Below are 22680 nucleotides of genomic sequence, written 5' to 3' on the forward strand. Positions count from 1 at the left end.
GAGGGCGTATCTCGATTGCAGCTACAGAAGCTGTTCCGTATTCGTCGTGCGAGTTGCTGGCCAGGCTGAAATCCGGTAAGACAATCACGCATTCGATGCAGTTCTGTTTTCAGTAATGATTTGTCAATCAGACGTTTCAGAAGTGCGCTGTATGTAGTTTAGTCCAGGTAGGGAATTCGGTGGGTTTTTGCATTTTTTTTTCGGAATCCCAACACACATGACAAATATGGACATGGTGGATTTTTGGAAGGTCTTAATATTTTTATAAATTCGATGAAAAGCTTCTTTTTTAAAATAAAAGTCATGTAAGTCAATAAATTTAGTATCGGCCCTCATTAGAGCCCTTTTAAAACTGCAAACTATTCATTTCATTCACGTCACAGTGTGTAGGCCCTACAGACTGTGACGTGAATGAAATGGATAGAGTGTAGGCCCTACTATATGAAAAAAATCACGGCTGATCAGGTTCTCCCCCAATCGGGTATACCCACACTTACCCTATTGTTAGTCACATCATGGCGAAAACCTCCATGGTCATATTTTTACTTTTCAATTTGACATAGGCCTAGGCCTCAGTATCGATATTTGAAAATGGAGATATGATCCATCTCTTGACAGGTTTCTAGATAGTCCAAGTATCTTGGACCCTACAAATCCCCTTTTCTAAACATTTGGACTGGACTCTACAAATCTCTTTTTCTAAATATTTGGATGTCTTGTTTTGGTTTTGCCGGAATCAAGTTCAACGGCAAAAGGCAACCCCCAGAACTGCATGCTGTGGGTCACAACGGACCCCACAGTTCCAGTTGTAGGGAAAGGCACAGAGTTATGGAGGGGAAGGGACTCTGGGTGATCACGTTTGACAAAAGGTTGTGGATATGTAGCTGTCGCCAGCTAAATTTAACTAAACGAGCTCTGGATAAGACTGGATAGCTCAGTTGGTAGAGCACTGGTACAGTATTCCAGAGGTCGCAGGTTCAAATCCCCCTCCAGTCAATTTCTTTGTTCATCTGTAATCATTTAGTCAGTTTTCCTATATAGTTTGTTTCATTAACAAGATTTAGCCAGCCACATGTGCAGTACTTTAAAATCTAGGCCCCTTTGATGAATCGTAGTCTGGTTGGATGCCAACATATTGTTATAACTTCATATTTGCAAGGTGGGAATCACATTTTTGCAAATAAATTTCAGACTTTTTTCTCTTAAAAGATCATTGCAAATCAGGAAAAGAAAATGTAATAGTCTGCAATCAAATGCTAGAGTCACTTTCAAAATAAAAGAAGAATATTCTTAATTTGTAGAGACAAAAATGTTGATAGCTGGGAATCAAACCCAGCTGGTTCATATTATGAGCTCTTGAGATATACCCTACTCATAACTTGGTGGCAATTAAATGACTTTCGTAGTGTTACTCATATGTGCATAAGAGAGGGCGCTGTCTACACGTACTTATAGCTGGCTAAATATTGTTTAGTTAAATTTAGCCTGCGACAGCTAAGTATCCACTGTCTTGACAAAATAGGCCTCACAACGATTGACACCACACCTTTCTTTCTCATTGGATATGGTCTGTATTTCTATCTCAACTTTTTGGTAATGAGATCAGCTGTCACAGGGAGCAACTGCATGTAAATAACCACTGTGGATGTTGGAGGTTACATCAGTTTGGGGGAAAATTCCAAACAGGCCTTTTATTGCAGTGTCCTACACGTACATACTTTGCCTGTCAAAAAGTCAAATTTAGTTGTGAAAATAGGTATGCACTCACATGTAGAAAGCACTTTCAAAGTTTCATATTCATGGTTTGTGCACAGGGTTCTCTGTGGTGTAGCTTTTGCCGATACTTTCAGGCTAATAATTATAATAATAATAATTAATATCCTTTTGCAAGTTAAATTTGAATAGAATCTAGTACCGGTACACTGAGTTCTTTAAATTCATGTGGACATAACAGTTTGAATTCTCCTTACTAAAACCACTCACTGTTGCTGTACCTCCTGATTCGGGGCAAGCTCTTGCTTAGTTACATGAGAGACACCTTGCAAACTACTGCACTGTTCTCAATGGATAAGAACTAGTCCATTCCAGAGATGATGGTCACTATGCAAAAGCTCGCGCTGAATCACGAGGTAAAGCAACAGTGTCCCTAGTCTGGGGAATTCAAGTTGTTAATTTATGTACGATCAAATTACGCAGTGTACCAGATTTTATTCAAATTTAACTTGCAAATGGCTTATTATATAGGCCAGGGTAGTTCATACACTAACAGCGCTACAGAAGGTTTTCAGCTACAGTCTTCATTCATTTTGCATTGTTTTGTTCTAAGTCAGAGGGCTTTAACAGACATGCGATGTTTATCTTGATCTCAGATCATGGAGTTCCAACCTCACTCTGGGGAGCAGTACCCAGCGAGTGAATACTTGGAAGGAAGCATTCCTGTAGAGGGATATGTGGGAGAGGATGGCCACACCCCCATTGTGGAAGAGTACGTCGAAGGTGTGAGATGCCCTCAATGATTATTGTCATATTTTGATGTCTTTTACCACTTCCTTCTCATAATACATGTACATGTGTAATCCTTTTTTTTATTCTGAGACTCGGCAGTGACAGATTAGAAACAAGTTCATCTTTGGCACAGATTGAGTAGAAATTTTATGTTACCATATGTTTTAAGTCTACAATTATCCAATTGTACAATTTTAGACCCCTACCTAGTTTTAATTAGCTGTTTTTCCTTAAACTTTGGCATGAACTGTTTTGGATGGTATCCTTAGGTGTCACTGTCCGATTGCCGAGACCTCCTTTTCCTGCTTGCTTGAACGTTTATCACAGGACAGTTACATTGTCGCTGAACATTCTATACTGTTTAAAGACCCATCTTCTGGCTTTGATGTTGTATTTTATGTCAGGCCCTCCGCTACCAATACATGGCTCCTACAGGGAACTACACAGCCTGATGGCAGATGGTGCGGACCGCTTTGGGGTGTCGGCTGTGGCCTTTGACAGACAAGAAGAGTTATTCTGGATGGGAAACCAAGGGGTACATCTCATTACTGCAACTCATGTATATTTATGAGCTAATTTTCATACCTCACCAGTCTTTTTTAATTTTCAATTATGTAGAATGGACATCTTTATTTGGCTAAACAACCAACAGACTGAAATGATTATGGTACAGGCATTATTTTCTGGGTCAGCTGTGGTTGGACTGATCAAAGCTGGTGTCATGCCCTCATGTTGCTAATGTTGTACTGACCTACATGTCGTTTGTTACCGTTCATTTGCGATGTTTTGCAGGGTCACATGACATCCTATTACGGCCCCCAAATGCAGAAGTACACTTCATTCCAGATGCACCCCTCCAGGGAGATACGGCAGATCACGACGTTTGACGACGGCGTGCTGGGCTTAACCAGCGACAGCCTGCATTGCCATGCCCGACAGGGGCTCCGTGTCTTTGACTATCGGTGAGGACAACATCCAATACATGTACCTCCATTGAAACCTGTTTGGATGAAGAACGTACAATTTTCCTGTGTGGTTATGTGACATTTGGTAACGGAAAAGCTGTGTCCTATTGGAGTGATCATGAATTACCAGTTTGGTAGTTAAGCAGCATTTCTTATTTGCTGGTATTGTGACTTTGTGTGTGAAACCCAAACTACATACAGACTCCTAACCAGCACCCCTGAATGGGTTTAGAGGAACCACCAACATATTACTGGATAGCTAATTTATGGATATCATAGATTCAAATCCTGTCCGCCCCGAGCTGTAATGCACCCCCAGTCGGCGAAAGAAAGACAGGTGGCTACAAGCGGGTTCTTGCATGCATTCTGCATTTTCTCAAAGACCGTACAAGCTGGAATGAGTTAGTTTTTCGTACTAAGCATGCTCGGCATCAAATGTGCATATACTTGCGCGCCTCATGGTGCGCCCATGCGGTGAGTACCGAAAAAAAATGCCCTCTTTTGTTCCGCTCGGAGCAGATACCAGTCAGTTTCTTTGTGCATCTTCCTAATAATGGGCCACTTCGGGATTTCAAAAGCCAGGGTGTTTTGGTAACAAAGCGCATGCATAAGTCCGCACATGGCTGCGCTGATAGGACAGACTATCACACGTATGCATAGCCGTTCCCGAATAGCCTCGTACTAGGCGGGCAGTGATAGAATACCAAACTGGCTCATTATGTAAGCACCTAATCAATTTCACTGTTTGATGCGATAATTAAGTTAATGAGCATCAATCGCGCAGACTTCATTGATACAATGAAAGGCAGCAAATTAACAATTCCTGGCATTTGTTCAGTAATTCTTCTCTTTTTTTTTGAGGTATGAATACCAAAGAGTTCTCAGAAGTATCCACAGTGCTGTCGCTTGCAAACTGGAATAAACTTTTGTAGAGAGGACAGTCACTATATAGCACTAACAATAAGATGCTGGCCTGATTTAGAATGGGGGTCATGGTGTACCTGGTGAAAAATAACCTGAGGCTTGAGGTGTTTATATATCACTTCGCAAAAATGAGTCATTAGGCTATTTCTTTTCAGGAATGTTGTTTCAGTTTGCATTGGAAAGAGCAATCTTACCTCAGTCTGTTGACATATCACTCAAGTTGGCATCCCGATTGTCATCCCAGTTGACATTGTGTGGATGAAAAATGTTGATGGTTGCCGTTGATTTCCAGGTGCAGGATTCTTTTTATGGACTGGTACTCAAAACTGGCCGCTTGGTGACCTGTGACTCATTTTCACAGAGCTTGTCATTGGCCATGTTTGTTTCACACGGATCTGGATTGTGATCAGTGGTCCTTTGTTAGTTTATGGACACCAAAACTCACCTATTGGATGGTTCAAACCAATGTTAGGATCACCGATCGAGATCTAGATCCGTGTGAAACAAACAGGCCCGTTGAGATGTAGACTTTCTCTGAGTCCATCGCTTTGCTTTCATTTTGTTTGGTCTGATCCCCAGAGGGGAGTCCCTGCAGGACATGCAGTGCATGCTGATCTACAGCGGTACCCACCTACTGATGGGCGGGCACCAGACTCTCCTGGTGGAGTTTGACCTGATGGAGGGGCGGGAGGTGGCCACCTACACTGCCCAGGACCCGGGCGTAGCCATCATGAGGCACGGCACCAACTTCATCTGCTGCGGGGATACCAGCGGAAAGGTGAGAGTGTTAATTGGTCTGGTTTGGTGAGTAGAGACCACATCAAGAAATTTCTTTGCATGTTCACTGTTTGTATAAAACACTTGCGTTCTGGCCGCATTATTACTGCAGAAGATTTTTTACCTGATGCACGCAATTTCTGCTTTATCCAGGCAAGTGGATGGATCTGGGCCTTGGTTCTCTTTTCAAGTTCTGTCTGTAGGCTTAGTTTGAACTTAAATTAAAATGCACCCACCTTTTGTAGATAGCATACAGTTTGATTCTGAATTAGGAAATGTGAAAGATCTCAGAAACATACTTTAACCCTCCTTTGGTTTTACAGCACAAATGTGCACCAATGCCCACAGTCACTGGTCAGCATGTAGTTTCTATATGGAACTCAAACATGCACAGGTTCAGTGTGTACGCAGTAGATTGCCAGCACAAAATGACCCAGGGTCTTTTGTGCAGTCGTCTTCACTGCATTTGGTTTACCGCACAGTTATGCACATGAAACAGTGAAGCACAGTTGTTGGGCAGCACAAAAGTGCAATCTGATATTCCTGTGAGGGACTGTTGGTGCAGTGCACAACATGACACAGCTGTGCTTCTTTGAGGTGTTCACCAAATGACCCAAAGAGTGACTTCAGCATAGGAGGGTTAAAACACAAAGACAAATACATTACGAATAACCCCCCCCCCCCGCAAAAAAAAAAGAATTATTGAGCTAAAGCCACCAGAGCTACTGCAAAATTTGGGTGGTCATTTTTATCTGTAGCTCAAGCCTGTAGGTCTGAGACTACAAAGCAATGGAGGTTCTCAATCTCAAAGGGATTGACAATTGAATATTTTTTACCCTGGAAGGTTCACCTGCGGGATCTGAGGACCCTGAAAGTAGAGCATCAGCTTGATCCACACTCAGGCACACTGTCTGACTTTGACGTCCACGGAAACCAGCTGGTCACTTGTGGCTATGGCGAGAGGTAAACTCAAGGGTTATCTCTGAAAGTGTTTCTGTCCTGCAGATTCAGTTTGCCAGATCAAAGTTTGAATGCCATAATTTTTGGGGGGACATCTGACGCATTGCTCATCCAGATTTATTGCTCAAAGCCAACTTGCAGTATTTTAAAATGTTGTTGAGGATTGCTTGTGTCAGTACCCTCTCACATGAAGCTGAACAAAAAAATGTTTCAATTAAAAAGGAAAACAAAATTCTGACAGACGACACAAAACTACTCAACTTCACCTGTCTGACTTTCTCTTCTCTCGTTTTACCTCCCCTACCAGGAACGGAGGCTTGTCATTGGATCGTTTTCTGATGGTGTATGACCTTCGAACCATGCGACCTATGAACCCTCTTCACATTCCCATAGAGCCCTGGTACCTGCGCTACGTCCCAACTTACTCAAACAGGGTTGTCGTTGTCAGTCAGGTACATGCACGTTCTTTAACATTTTTTCCCCTAGTTCTTTGAGGGTTTTAATGCTCTTTTGGGAATACAGCCTGACCCAATGGGGTAGCTCAGATGCTTTTGAAAAGCAACATCACAGGAATACTTGTCCGTATGCATACGTACTATGGGATTTGTTGAAGGAGCGGTTTTCACGCTGACATGTGTTTTTTTTGTGAGCAGACCGGTCAATTCCAGCTGCTTGACCCCGGTGGTCTGGTGACCCCTGAAGCCATGCTTCTTTACCAGGTCAACATCGCCGGTGACATGACCCTCGCTCTGGATGTCTCCAGCAACTACAAGGCCATCGGCTTTGGGGATTCGGGAGGTATGGTTGGCAGTGTTGTTGTCAATTATTTCACAAATCTTCCCTTGAAGTTGTTCCAAGTATTCTGGTCACAACGTGACCCTCAAGCTGTTTGTGCATAGGCCCAGCTTTTTTTTATTTTTACTTTATTACGAACATAGCATGAAATTTCACAGGGTTGGAGGATAGAAAAAAATTTCAAAAGCTCGAAATTTTCATTCCATTCCAAATTCTATTGTTCCATTTGACTTATCTACATTCAGAAGAAAAATTTATTGAATTTAGTCCATTAGTTCTTTTTTTTTGTTGAAAACACAAAACATTGTTGGAATAACATAATGTCAATATTTTTCATTTCATTTTTAATCAAATTGCATTATTTGAAGTTGGCGGGTTCCAAATCCAACTAATAAATATTGGCCTAAATTGTAACAAGGACATCCCCTTGTTTATTGTTCATAGAAGTACTTCTGACCATTCTTGCAAAGACTAGTGAAAAGTACATGTGAAATTCTTGTCTAGATCACTGATAGTTTGAGAAATATGCCCTTTTCTGTATCCATTCTACTATGGTGGCAGTGATCAGACTAGGTTAGGGAAAACGTGGCTGTCTATACCATGCATAGTGAGCAGCGACTCCTAAACCCATGATGACTGTCCTCCAGTGACAATTTTTACTCATATGTGTTACAGACTTAATCTCTAGCAGTGCCTGCCTTACCTAGACTCTTGGAGCTCCAAATTACACATATTGATATGAACCCTCACACGTGTTGTATCATCAAAGTTAAACCAGCTAAAAGTTTTCCCCTCAACAGGTTTTCAAATTCTGTCCTCTCTTTTCCAGGGTACGTACATCAGTGGACTGATTCAGAAGAGGTGACCTTTAATGCATTTCCAAGAGAGACAGAATTCGCTCATCCAGTACGTAACTGGAATGCTGCAGTTTTTTAAACAAAATCTTCTAACTGGGTAACGTTGCTCTGCATATTTGGGGAACATAACCTTATATCGCAGCTACTCATGGCCATGGAGTAGAATACTCACCCACAAATCTGTAACAATAACTACATCACAGTCTTACTAATCTATCAGCCATAAAACTGGAACTCAAACGGTCTGCCAACCTATCCTAATATGTTCCACTCTTTACAAGCAGTTACCATTGCTGTGTTTGATGCCGTCCAAAAACTCCACTTCCAGAATTTTGTCCAGGCCTCCCCTCCCCAGTGAGCAAAAGCCACCCACTCCGCCAGCTACCACCCCAAAGACATCAAAATTATCAAACAGCTTTTACTGCACGGTTTCTTCTATGAGGTGAAATGGTGTAAATTTGAGGCCGAGTTTCCTTTGATACACTTTAGAGAGCAGCCTGTTTATTTTTCCCCAAACTGTAGCCTGAGCACCACCCACCCATCTCCATCAGCAATGAGTTTGCCTCATACTCGTCCATCCCGATGCCCTTCAGCGAGGGGCCTCTTCTCTCCGACTGGCCCCAGGAGTACTGCCGTCCTGTGGTCAGGTAAAGAAAGGTCAACAAATGTCAGTAGGCTGAAAAGGTTTATGAATGTAGTCCTTTGGGATGAGACCGTCCAACTTAGCGCAGCTGCATGTGCTGCTGAGAAATGTCATACATTGTTGAACTTGAGACCAGTCATTTGGTGAATGCTTGACACCGGTTGTGGAGCTCTCAGTAAAGCTGAAGACAGACAAAGAGTTTGGAAACGGGCTTCAAAATTAAACCACACTGGCATGCAGATGTGGCGCGCGTGTTAAATACCATTTTGGCCAGTACGTTGTTTACATGATTGCCAAAATGCAGCTCTTAATCAGTTTTGAAGTAATTTCCAAATTTTGGGGATTCAACCTCTTTACTTGTGTAGAAAGGAAAATCACAGATTTGTACGATGTCATATCCACTTGTGTTTCAGTTTTAAACAACTGCTAATGTTCCTACTGGATAATTGCTCTATTAGTGTATGTGTCTGCAAGGCTGTCTACATTCAGTGATGTTGTTTCGGACAATCCACGAGTGTACTTACTGCATGCAAGCCCTGTCGCTGTTTTCCCATTTTAATTTCATGTAAGCAAGCCTTGCCCGTTACCCATGAATATTGCCTGCAGGCAAGCCCCACCCATTGACCCGGAGATCCTGCGCTCCATGAAGGTGGTGCAGTTCATCGGCTACGCCCCCAACCCGGGCACCAAGAAACGCAACCAGGTCATGTATAAGGAGGTCAAACCGGAGAAGCGAAAAGGCAAGGGCAACGTGCCCGAGTCGCCCCTTGGAAGAGGTCGGTCATTTCCAAATTTACAGTTTTTCAACTTGTCCATTGTTTTAGTCAAGTCTGTTACAAGTCTCCGAAAGGCATCCAGTCACAAAGTCAAATCGCAAGCTATTCAGTGGCACTTTGATTAAAGCATTTCTTTGTTATCATTTGCTACGTTAAAGTGATCTTGAGAAAGGACTAGTGAGGAACTTGTTTAAAGACCTGTGTGTCTAAAGCACTGCAGTTTTCCATGTCCCAGGCACAAAATTGAAATTCCATTGTCTTCCGTTGATTGCAGTTAAGGGCTCAACTCGGACAGGCAGCTTTTGTTAGCTAGGTCCTTAGTGAAGATGTCTGCATTTGTAAGCAGGACATTGTAAACTGGAGTCTGGTCCAGTAAACCTGTCCAGTGTACCCTGTCACACCATTGTTTATTTGCATGTTGTTATATCATTTGGCCTCTCACGGCTCAATTTCTCTTGCGTTTCTATCATTTGATAAAGACGCTGATATGCATATGTACATGGTTCCCAAGTACTACCGCAAAGTGGAAATCAAATACTCCAAGCTGGGAGTGGACGACTTTGACTTCCGGCACTACAACCAGACTAACTTTGCCGGTCTGGAGCCACACATCCCCAATGCCTATTGCAACTGCATGTTACAGGTAGGCCACCCGTGTACAAGACAAGTACCCATTGCTACATAGTTCATCATATATACATTTGAAAGTCCCCAAGAGCTCACGCCATGGATCACCTAACACTCAGAGAAAAAGTATTGCTTATTTGTGCATGCTGGGTCCAATTTTATAAAGCTACAAAGTAGAAAACTGTGGTTAGTAACTTTACATGCTTCACAAAAAGCAGAAGAGAACCAGTTACAGGCAATCGTCATATTGTGGCAGCTTGGCTGGTAACAGGGTTTCTGTGCTTATTAAATGAGTATTTAGCAGCTCAATGACTTCGGGTCCAAGCCAGCGGTCATAGGTATCTCTGTAAAAGCAGAGATCCTTCAGTACAGTGTGTGGATTGATAAAGAGCTTTGGGAACATTTGAAAACTTAGATTCCTGGTAACGGTCTGTGAGAAACGTGTCACTCCTTCAACTGAAAACAACCGATCCCACTGAGAACAACGCAGGAGTTCAAGCTGCTTTGATAGAGGAACACTGGTCATTCATCAACACACTTGCTCACATTCATGTGTTCTTGTTAAGCACACAGAGTGGAGTTTCCAAAAAGGCATTTCTAAAAGCTGGAGGAAATTTGAATTTCCAGCTTCTTTTATAGTCACTCCTCTTGACTCTACATTTTAATGCATTTCATCAAGCACTTGCCTCCTTCACAGTATGACCTATTCTTTAAATGTTATCTTAATTGATGTACTAATCTGTTCTTGCACTCAGTTGCTGTACTTCATTGAGCCACTGCGCTGTGTCTTGGAGAGCCACCTGTGTACCAAAGAGTTCTGCCTGGCTTGCGAGTTGGGACTGCTGTTCTACATGCTGGACCAGTCCAGAGGACAGACATGCCAGGTATGTCGATGTGTCGCATGCCTTGGGAGACAATAGTGTACATCTTGTCAGTCAGGAGAAAAAGGTATGGGCGCCTCAAATGAAAACCTTGGTCAACCTTAATTGTGCCTGATGCAGCAAGATTCTGTGTTATGTTGCAATAGAGGCTTTGCCCGGTAGCCATCTTGCAGGGATGTTCTTTTATTCCACAGGGAAACTTCCTTTGTGCATTCCCTGTGTAACAAAAGAACTGTCCTGTAAGAGGGCTCCCACGCAAAGCCTCTATAGGGGTTTGAGCAATGCTGTTAGACCACAACCCGTCTGAATCGACCTGCTGCTTGTTTTGTTTGTATGTTTTACTGTGACAGCTGGAAAAATGTACATGTATATTAGACTAGAAATAAGTTCTGGTAGGCAAATAGTAAAATATTGCTGATAAAGTTGTAAGGCATTGGCTTTTCACGTCAAAGCAACATCTTGTTTGCAGAAAAAAGTGATATCTGAATGTCGCTGGAGTTAAGTTGCGTAAAAAAGTTTATCAATTTGTATTTTTTGTTCCACTTGACTTTCAAGGCGAGCAACTTCCTGCGAGCCTTCCGTACCATCCCCGAGGCCTCGGCCCTGGGCCTGTTGCTAGGAGAAGCGGAGGAAGCAGCTGGCAAGGCCAACTATCCCCGTCTGATCCAGAGCTGGAACCGGTTTGTGCTTGCCCAGCTGGTACAGGTATATCCCTCCTGCCTAGCTGTGAGGCCAGTCCGTGACTGACAATGCTTGAGCCCAGTTTCATGTTTCATTTTACGACCAGAATGAATTATGTTTGATTGAAGGTATTGAGATTTGTATTTCCAAATCTCTTTTCAGTTACCTGCAATAATTTTTTTAACTGTATGGGGTACTATCTGGGGATTCCTTTAAGTCAGCTGTCTTTGACCTTCAACCTCAGGAAATATGACCCTCATGTGTCACACGCAGCTGTTTAGTCCATACACGCCACAGAGCTACTCCTTGCCAGTCAATATGCATACAGTATTGCCCATGAGGGCAGCAGTTTGAATGCATATTGTTATGTTACCACGTAACTGCTCTCTGTAGCAGTGGATATTTTTGGAAGGGACTATTCCACACATGAGTTGGACCCAGCTGTGGTCAATTGTTTCAATCTTTCCTGCACAGGACACTGCAGAATCGGAAACAGGAGGAGGAACAGACGCAGCCCAGCAGATGTTTGAGGCAGACGTTAAGACGGAAGTGAAATGCCGATGCAGCAAGGAAACTACAAGGTCATCCTCGAGCCTGTTGGTCACCCTCACATATCCAGAGTTCCTTCCACCGAGTAAGTCCTTTTTTCCTTTCTCGAGGCAGGAGAGGTTGGGATGTTGGATATTACCTAGTTTGAGTGCATGTCGTTACAGAGCAAATATTTACCAAGCCTTTAGAGGACAAAGTTTTCTAAGTGCAGAAAAAGTTACTCTGTAAAACACAGATTACCATTGGAAACATTATATTAATAGATATATTGCATTAGACTTGTCTTGTAATAAGTTTTTGAAAGTTTTTTTTTGCCAACTAAAGTTCTCAGTTTGGTGGCCAGTGACATCAGGGTTCCGCGGGTATGAGAAAAGCTTGAAAAATTCTCAAAAATAAACTTCCCAGAAAGTTATGGAAAAGTTATGACGAATGGGGAGAAGAATGGTGTCGTGGAATGAAAAATGTCGAGGAAAAAAAGTCATGAAAAATTATGGAAATTAAGATCATGCAAAGATTATATTTGATGGGCCACTTTTGATGCAATAATGATAAATTCACAAGCTATATCATTGTTAGTCTATTTCAGCAGCTGTGGCAGACTCCCAGTTCAGAACGCCAAACAACTGTTCTCTGGAAAATGGCATTAAATATTATGTAAACTTTCATAGTAAAGTCCTGGACAAGTCCTGGAATTTGGTTTTCAGATTTCTGTGGGAACCTTAGACATACATTCTTCCAAAGTATCATCCACTTTGGCTGTTTTTTTTTTCACAGCGGCCACAAGGCCTGCCAGAGCAGTGTCATTTGCCTCCGTCTTACAGAACAGCATGCTCCTCGATCAGACCATGCAGGCATGGTGCGACGACTGCAACAGGTACCAGCCCACGGTAAGCTGGACAGACAGCCATGCAGGCAGACAGACTAACACCCTATACAGCAAGCAAGGCCATCACGGCCACGAGAATTCGTGACGCTGTCGGCTGCCAGTAGCCCATAAGAAGACAAGCATTTTCTTGACATTCTTTATAAATTTTGTCCGTTGCAATTAAAAAATACAGTGTGTAATGTAAGATGATTATAGTATAGCTAGCGTTGAAGTTTGTAGAAATACACGCTGACTTCCCATTACATGGACATTTTAATGATGGTCATTCCACTCACACTGTGCTGCCATATTTCAGTAAAATAGCTACCCTTTCACCACTAAAGCTCCAATTTTTTGTTCTTGAACACACAAACCAGCATTGCAGTTATTTAGAGGTTAGTCGTCAGAATTTTGTTTTGTGCACTCACATTTCTTTGCAGTCTCAAAAGCGAACCTACAAGCGCTTGCCTGATGTCTTATCTATCAACTGCCACTTGGAATCCAACTCCGACATCATGTTCTGGAAGATACAAGAACAGGTAAAGAAATGTTAGCGGTGGATGTTTCTTGGACGATGAAGTGTTTGATGTGTGAGAGACAGGTGCAGGGACAGTTTCAGTGTCGGTTTAAGACTCTGAGCATTCATGTAGAGTGTGCTCATCACCAACTGCAGACAAGACTTGCTATGGACTCTGTAAATTAGTCTTTATCCACAGAAGACCCAGCTAATTGATCAAAACTTAGACTGATTGTTTTTGTCAGTCTGTATTGTTTTATTTAAGTTGTAAACCATAAGGGTTTTTCCACAAATGCCACTTCATCACCGTCGACTGCCTAAAGGCCAGTTCATAATTAAGGCAAATTCCAAAGGGAAGCAAATTTGATGTGACAGAACGTTGCCTGTAATTTCACTGGAGTGGAAATGTGGTCAGTTGTTACAAATTTGCTGTAGGAATAATTGATCTGACATTACAAAATCGTGTTTGATGATTGGTTTCGCATTTATTGGAGCTTGCTTATAAAATCCGCAAAAGTTTGGTACTCTTTGAAAACTGTATTGTTAAGTCATCGTTGGTGGTCCATACCTGAATGCTTAACCTCCATCTTTCCATGAACAGAATCTTACAAATATCAGCTGAAGGGACCTAAACCTGATTTCATGGCAGTTCTTAACAGTTTGCAGAAGTGTCGTGCTTACTGTAGCAGAAGATTTTGCTGACCATGATCACCATTACATGGTGGTGCTTGGTGTGGTCGTGCTTACAGTCGCGCCCATAGATATTTCCATTGTTTTGACACTATGTTTAAGCACATTTTGTCTACAAGGTAAGCATGCGTTTTGCTGTGCTTATGCTTACAGTCTGCGTGAAATCCATGGAGCCTCTGAAAGCATAAAATTGTGTGCTTAGCAGCAGTGTTGTATTCAAGTCCATCACAAGTCCCTATAAGTCCATCACAAGTCCTTATAAGTCCATCACAAGTCCCTGTAAGTCCATCACAAGTCCGTCACAAGTCATTCAGTCGTAAGCCAATTCACAAGCTATTCAAATGAGCTGTGACAAAAGTATTCTTTTGTCATTGTTCACCCTGTTACTTATGACTGGCCTTGGGAAGGGACTTGTGAAGGGACTAGTGACTGGACTTGTGAAGGGACTTGTGAAAGGACTTGTGATGGACTCAAATACAACACCGCTTAACAGTGCCGTGAAAATGGGCCCTGAGATGACTGTTCCTGTTTGCATACCCTGTTTGTAGTTGGCTCATGCCAGGGAGGCTGAGGCTCACAAACAGCAGCTAGAAGCCAACCTGGCCAGCATCAAGATGTGCCGCTATGGCCAATCCTGCACCAGGCAAGGCTGCAAGTTCAGACACATGGATGAGAGAGATGCATCCAACCCGTAAGCAGCATTTCTCTTTTAATACTTCAGACAACAGAACTTGCTTTCCAACCTATTGTCCATCCTATCCGCTCCGACCGGAACAAAAGAGGGCGTATTTTTTTTTTTATTCACCACATACGCGCGTCATAAGGCGTGCAAGTATATGCGTGTTTGACGTTGAGCACGCTGAGTGCACATAACTAATTTATTGTGGCATGCATGGTTTTTGCATGTACACAGAACGCGTGCAAGAACCTGCAAGTAACCACCTGTCTTTCTTTAGCCAATTGGGGTGTACTTCTGGTCGGGGCGGATATCCAGAGATCCAGATATCTATGATCACAATTGGAGCAATTGAAATATGTATAAATATATGAAAATCACTCGTTTTTTAACCCACAATAGGATCTCAAAAGGCAAAAGGATTCATCGGCTTAAATTGAGAGCTTCATTCTGTCTTTCCCTTTGTCTGATCCCAGCCTCCTGCAGGAAGAGAATAAAGCATCCTGGCTGCCCCTGGGTCTCAGGATGCGACTGAATAAAGATGGAACCCTGGAGATACAAGAAGTCAGAGATGACGTAAGTAATGTATGTTCATACCTACCCTACACAACGTCATGTGTGTTGGGCTCCTGCGTTGAGCACATACGGATGGGAAAAGTTCATTTTTTCACCTGTTTGCCTTTGAAAATGAACATTATGCAGGAATGGTGCGTGCAATTTTCATAAAATTGGTATCAAAATGACGGAAAAACTCCTGAAGGCTTGTTGCAATATGCAGTCTGATGTATAAGCTTGCCCTGGGCCCAGTAGGATCAACAAAGTTGATTGTCCAATCATCACCCCACGAATGCTTATGCAAGTATACATCTACGTGAACAGAATTTCATGGATGGATTTGCCAACCGTTGTATCTTCTAGGAGAAGGTCGACAGCTCCTCTGGCTTTGTCGACTATTACCTGCATGCCTCCATCGCTCATATCAAGGATGTACGGACAGCGGGCAATCTGGTGGCTCATGTACAGGTGGGCAAGACCTACCACAAACGCAAAGAGGTGAGATCTAGTCATTCCAATCAATCACGTAGAAGCCTTCATACTTTGCCATCCATTCAATGTATAGGTATTTTTTGTTTTAAATTCTGTATTTATCTACTCATTTCAAACTATTGAGATAAAAAATGAAATAGAGATTTTTCAAGCTTCAACAATTTCTCATTATATTTCTAGTTTTATTTGTGTCGCATGTTTGTCTTCAAGCCAAACGTAGTTTCTACTTTAAAGATGAACAAAGAAATTGACTGGAGCAGAGTTTGAACCTGCGGCCTCCGGAATACCGTATCAGTGCTCTACCAACTGAGCTATCCAGCCCTATGTTGGTGGCTCTTCCCATTTATCAATATCTTTACCAATTCCCAGGTTGTATCGTGTACAGTTGGAGGTACTGTTTATTGTAGACTTGAGTTTATGTGTCTATGTATGTTAACACAATTCAAAATAATTGATATTTTGCAGGGAGTATCACACATGCAGTGGTACATATTCAATGACTTCAGCATTGAGTCCATCGAGAAGCATGAAGTGGTCCAATTCAACATGGAATGGAAGGTGCCATGCGTCCTGTTCTACATGAGAGAGGATATCAACAGTCACTACGACATAACAAGTAGGAAGGAAAAATGCTCTTCATCCAGGAGCATTGAATGAATTTGCTCCTTCTATCAAATGGGTTTTTTAGGACAAGAATACTGCTTCTATGGTGAACAGATTGTGGAACAGAATTAAGTATCCTCAGGCTTCTGGTATAATCAGGGTTGAAAGCTGTACGTTCTTGCGTGCAGCTTTTCCTCGGATCGACTAATTTCCTTGTTTTTCCATGTCACATTCATGCCATTGAACATTGAAAAACACAGCACAAAGTCTTGTACAGATTGGAATTTCCTCGTATTTTGTCAAACTCCAAGTTGCATGCCTGTCTGGAATTGACAACTTCATGATTTAATATAACCCTATATAATACAAGAATAAAGCTGTTGAGTATTGCTGTTACGTCATGGATAAATCTCTTTCTTGAGTATGTGTGGTTCTGAGAAGTACCAGGATCCGGCGCAGCATCCTTTGATCCCGCCTTCACTGTTCCCGCCTCACCGAGCTAATCCCTACATCTGGATCCCTCTCTACACCATATAAGCTCCACTCCCAGTCAGAACCCTGCAGCCTTCGAAACGTCGATTAATCCCCGGTTCTTCTCAGAACCACACATACTCAAGAAAGAGATTTATCCATGGTGTGACCGCAATCATTTTACTCGTGTAGTTCTTTCCCCATGAAAACCTTCAAGTCTTAATAAAGCTATTAATTTGTATGACCAAGCTGTCAGAATTGAAATTCTGTACAACAGAATCTTAAAAGCGTGTTGCAGGAAACTACTTGCATGTTCTTTGCCCAAGTGAAGTAAGGAGAAGTGTGGCTCCACAGTCTTGAACCCACAAAAGATTCTGCAAAATGAAACCGTTTTGATTTTTATGGATGTGGGGTTATTGAAGTCAGCCGAGGACAGCAGTATGTTTAGCATGGAAAATATTTACTCAGCAAAAACAAGTTACCTGCCAAATTTTCATGCAATGCATATCCCTTACTGTTAGATTTCAACTAACACCCTGATCTGCTCTCGGAAAATGAGTCAGAAGTTGCCAAAGCCACTTTTGAGTTTTAGTTCGTATTAGAAAGAGCAACCTGGGCTCTTTGTTTTGATGTATCAGTCAGTTTGTTCCCAAGGAAAGTGGACATCATGTAGAGGAAAATGTTGAAGATTCCTTTTGCTTACGTTGTGCAGGATTCTCTTGATGGCCTTTAACTTAGACCTTGCTCTGGTGACTTTGAGGGGGGTCACATAATTATCTGCTTCAAACACAGATTCGCTGGCCACCGTTTTTACTTGGCAACCCGTTGAAATTTGGCCTAGATTCTTATGGCATGTTGTATGTACGCGTATTTGTATTTTGTCAGTCAACACGCCCATTGACCACACCGTTCTCCAGCCTGAGGCCTCGCTGTCCCAAGGTGTACTTAGTCACAGTACCTTCACTCCACTGGAGGTAGATGAGCTGCCAAAAGAGGGCGACATTGTGGGTATCGATGCTGAATTTGTCTCACTCAATCAGGTAATGAACAAAGAGCAGACCGTTTTTGCCAAACAATAAACTGCTTCATGGCTATAAGCAGTCACCCCCCTGTAGTTGTAAGTTACCAAAACTCCCAAATTCAACTTACTTACCATGGCTACACTTTGTACTTGGGCAAGTCACGAAAAGTTTTAGACAGTCAAAGCCATTAAATCCTGCGAAACTTAGGGGTTGGAACTCTAATCCGTGAAAAGCAGTCACAGCTTTCTGGCGAATGCATAGTTGCATAAGAAGGCTTAACCCCTTCGCTACATATGACTGCTACTAGAGCACCTTTGTGTAAGCATTAGTGCATACCACACACCATGCAGCTGCTGGTTCAATGGGGCCTGCTGCTGGACAAAGCCCTCCATTCATGGCATGCCACAGCCCAGCAGTCGCGGTCAAAATAATCCCGTCGTGAAGGGGTTAAGAGAGCATCTCACAATATGACAAGCTTTGAAACTGTACAGCTGGAATATGACTAACTCAAACTGAGCCCTGCATACTGTACTATCTATAAACAGTACACAACATTAATAGTGTCGTGAGAAATTCTTTTCGGGTCTATTTTTGTAGTTACCAGCCCTTTGGTCAGTTAGAGTCCCCCCCGAAATCCATACACAGCAGTGTGCAACCCACACTCTGGGCACTTTCATGCCGGGATCGTTCATCTACAATTCTCCACTCTGTAAGAAATCAGTATTACACTCTGCGTCTGAACTGCCAATGGCTGTCAAACCCCTCTGGGAGGGTTGTGGCTGTAAAAAATAGTGTTATCTCCATTTCCCTCGCTCTTTCTGCATGCATGAAACAGGAGGAGGCTGAGATTCGGAGTGACGGCACTCGATCCACCATCAAGCCCAGCCAGATGTCCGCAGCCAGGATCAGCGTCATCCGCGGACAGGGACCCCTGGCAGGCCAGCCATTCATTGATGACTACATATCCACACAGGAACAGGTCGGCAGCTTTTACTGGAAAGCCATCGATATACTCTTATCTGTATACCGTTTTTGGCCTGAGAATTTTTATTTAAATCTCCTTATAAGATCATTCTAGACAGTGAGAGGCAGAATAACTCATTTAATTTACCCGAACCCACACTTAAATGCTAGATTTGCATGTAAAAAGAACCAAACTGAGGCCATGTTTCTTGAAGTAAATTTCAACAGATTAAACATAAACAACTTCGCGCCGGTAGCATTTATCAATGTTGATGATGCTGGGATCATGCTTCTGTTTTCAAAATTCTTTAAAATTTCATATCTTACTGGACACTTACACCCACATGAAGGACTGTCTGGTTCTCCTCTAATCTGACAGACAACATCTATTGACTCTAAAGTATTTCAGCCGGCCTGCTGCCTTGTAAAAAGAGCCCAGATTTTGTGGTGTTATTTTCTTTTGTTCACGAAACTGGCATAGTGCGCTGCTGACCTTTTTTCAGTAGGGGCCAGATAGGCGTGCAGCGGTGCTGTGTGGCTCTGCGCTGCGGTGTTGGAGCACATTTCTCCCGGATGGTAATCCGCTTGCGCTGAATGCCCCAAACCGTGGTATACTGTTTGAAAACAAGGCTAGATTATCTCCACTATTGAGAGTGAACACATTTTGGTAAATCCCAGCAGCCTGGTCTTTTGTTATGAGTACATTCTTTTGTTTGAAGGCATTTGTCAGATTTTGGAGACCCCGGCCACGCGTATAAAGAATATGTGTTTGAAACCGGAATCCCCAGCGGCAAGTGGTTAAACAGCATCAGATTTTACCTGACCAAGGTGTGGGGCATCAATTTTGTCAAGATTTATCTCTCTCAGTTGGCCCTCTTGCCTTAACTCTCATCAGAGTGTGGTTTACGGATCTGAAATTCCAATTCTCGGTCCTGGAAGTCTCTCTTTCCTGTACCAGGCTTGGACTGCATGCGAATCTATTGTCTAGAGCTAGGTCTAGCTCTTCACTCAATTAAAAGTATGCAAAGACATGGAAACAATAGAGGTGTAGGGGTCCATTTTTTTGGTGTCCCTGTCACGTCTGACATACGGTTTTGTCAGTTCAGAACACATTTTTTAATTTCCAAGAGTGATGAATTATTGCAAATTACCTGCCAAACAAATAGTAATAGTTTGAAATCACTTTCAGTGATATTTCCATGTCAAATAACAAAGGTCAGATGTAACAGGGACACAAAAACGCCACAATGTTGGACCCGTAATTTCTGGAAATACCCGTATGCCTTCCTGCAAGCTCACTCATTCTAGCATTGCCGTATAATTTTGCTTGTCTTCCTGCACACCCCTCCTCAGGTTGTGGATTACCTGACCAAGTTCTCGGGCATCAAGCCAGGTGATCTGGATGCCACTATCTCTTCCAAGCACCTGACCACGCTCAAGGCCACGTATCTCAAGCTGCGCTACTTGATTGACTGCAAGGTCAAGTTTGTAGGACACGGACTGCGCAAGGATTTCAGGGTCCTCAACCTCTTGGTGAGCAAATCAAGTCCACTCCCCTTTCAAACATCTGAATTGGTTTGGAGTGTCAGAAAGTAAATTGTTTTTGAGCGAGTATCTTAATTCTTGTAATGTCCTGTAACTACTAAATATTTTGAAGACGATGCATGATGTTTTGCAGTAATTCGAACAAGTCATTACCAACTTGTTCTAACCAAAACAGCTGTTACCTTTTAAAGTTTACATGCTCTTTAATAAACCTTTCTATAGGGAACGCCCAGTTTCAGTAGACTTTCTTCAGTGGAAACTGGTCAAATTGCAAATTAGAAGAGCTGTTTGGCTCAAAGGAACTTTTTAAAGCAGTTGTGGCATTCTCTTTACTAGTAAGCTACCACTCAGCCACAGGTCTTGCACAACAAAGTTCTGAACTACTTTACAACCATAGCACACAGTCACTGCTATTGGTCAGCATTTGTATGTTTTAGGAATGCATATGATGAGACTGGTATCTCAAAAGTAAAGGGCACCGTGTTTCCTTAACAGAGCCGTATGTCGTTTCCTTTGTATCGCTAGAAAGCACAGTTGATCATGGAGCCCACAGCCTGATTATGACGTGGCCAGAATCGTAATCTTGTTCTTTTTATCTTGACACTGCACAGGTTCCACACAAGCAGATCATAGACACTGCGGCCCTCTTCAACCTCCCCAAACAGCGGATACTGTCCCTGCGCTTCCTGGCCTGGTTCTTCCTTGGTAAAACACAGACTTGTTTTGTTTTTTTTGTGGTGGGGGCTCTAATTCAGTGGCCATGATTACCATAATGGTACCATGTTTGTGGGCAGGTGCATGTTGCATGCCTCTTCAAACAGTAGCGTAAGTCTATAATAGCCAAGGCTTTAAGAAAAGCAGCCTGGTATTGTCGATCCGAAGGTGGTGGCTGATGCCCAACTACCTCCAATGTAAAATGCAGGGAGGTAGATATGTGTACATAAGCTAAAAATGAGAAACTAGTATGCTTTTCTTCCCAAGAAATTTGATTACTTCTCCACCAATTTCAGAGCATCTGAGGGTGAATACAAAAGGATAAATAAGAACACGCTTGTGTTGTAATTACTTCTATCACAACTCTTTTCTGTCCTGCGTGCCCCAGGCATGAACATCCAGTCAGAGACCCATGATAGTATTGAGGATGCTCGGACCGCCCTACAGCTCTACCGCAAATACCTGGAGCTGACGGAGGAGGAGGAATGGCAGAAAGAGCTGAAGCGACTCTACAGCGAGGGACGCAGCCTGCAGTGGAAAGTCCCCGGAACTACTTGAGGGGGCGGACTGCAGCCACAGTATTCCTACGCCCCTTCAAGAGAGGGCTCATTCTTCCGGGACTTTTTGGGGGATGTCGGCTAAACTTCAGCCGAGTCATTGGGATGATTTCTATGACAGAGTGCCATTAGCCGTGTGTCCCTGTGAGCCACTTTCTAACCTTGCGTTGGACGTGCTGAAAATGCTATGCCGCAGTTTGCATGTGATACCCAGATGACGTTTCCTCCACATGCACATACAAACTCATACAGGAGAAACCAACAGGAAATACAGAGCGAATCCAAGAACTTCAACTTGTCATGTCCATCACAAGATAAACTGCCGACGTTATTGTGTATTGCAAATTGATGTAAAGCGTTTTGCAATTTTTCAAGCTGTTGAATTTTTCTTGACATTTCTCAAGCCAGCAGTATTTGCGCCACCAGCGGTAACGGCTGTATTTTGAATTGCCTCTCTGTTGTGTTCTATCATAAGAAGAGAACGGTATTTAATACAAGTCAAACACTTGTCGGCCCACTGAAATTGTCAAAATCATATTTCATTTAAAGTTTTTTAAAAGCTGTAAATAAAAAGCTTTAAGATGACCAAATGAATTTGAAACAGTAGAAATATGTTTTCCTAGTCACTGCTTCCATCATGTCATTTTCTGTCTAGTACTAGGGATATCCCAGGTAAGATTGAGCTCTCAGATCAAACATCTAGGATATCTCACGGAGTGAATGTGTGCTTACATGTATATAGAAACTTGAGCCCCCTCGGTATTTGGTACACAAAGGGTTTGTGTGACTCCTTAATGGACTAAATGGTCATTAAAGTTATACATCCATGTGACACTGATGTCTGATGTGAAATGTGTTCGCAGGGATTCAGCTGTCTGAATTCCTGACACAATAAATTGGAACACTTTTCCTTACCTAAAGTGTAATGGTCTTAATACAATACACATATAAGAAAAGTACAAACCAATTCAAACCAGCAGGAAGGAATAGATGACTATGTGGTATACTATACTGTGAAACCATGCTACCCAGGAGATTTACTTAAGAAGAGGAAGCATGCTGAACAGGTG

The 22680-nt window shown here is 42.6% G+C and overlaps 1 protein-coding gene across 2 annotated transcripts; it reads left to right on the top strand.

Moving 5' to 3' along the window:
- The first annotated feature begins 3 nt into the window (after positions 1-3).
- Positions 4-22442, top strand: pan2 (poly(A) specific ribonuclease subunit PAN2). 2 transcript variants are annotated; one of them, XM_022235136.2, is made up of 26 exons: positions 4-75; positions 2370-2496; positions 2910-3040; positions 3298-3467; positions 4974-5172; positions 6016-6134; positions 6439-6583; positions 6785-6929; positions 7756-7832; positions 8306-8430; positions 9033-9202; positions 9682-9845; positions 10585-10713; positions 11266-11415; positions 11866-12025; positions 12715-12827; positions 13246-13344; positions 14561-14703; positions 15165-15264; positions 15607-15741; positions 16201-16351; positions 17695-17849; positions 18667-18810; positions 20148-20327; positions 20951-21044; positions 21442-22442. In XM_022235136.2, exons 2-26 carry the CDS (start codon positions 2373-2375, stop codon positions 21609-21611), a joined length of 3492 nt encoding a protein of 1163 aa, XP_022090828.1. In that variant the 5' UTR covers positions 4-75; positions 2370-2372; the 3' UTR covers positions 21612-22442. The 2 variants fall into 2 exon arrangements, with proteins under 2 accessions (XP_022090828.1, XP_022090830.1); XM_022235138.2 differs by having other exon boundaries at positions 63-167.
- Positions 22443-22680: the final 238 nt, after the last annotated feature.

The sequence above is a fragment of the Acanthaster planci genome, linkage group LG17 (assembly GCF_054643075.1).
Source record: "Acanthaster planci isolate LZ-2023a linkage group LG17, COTS_SCS, whole genome shotgun sequence".
Lineage (NCBI taxonomy): Eukaryota > Metazoa > Echinodermata > Asteroidea > Valvatida > Acanthasteridae > Acanthaster > Acanthaster planci.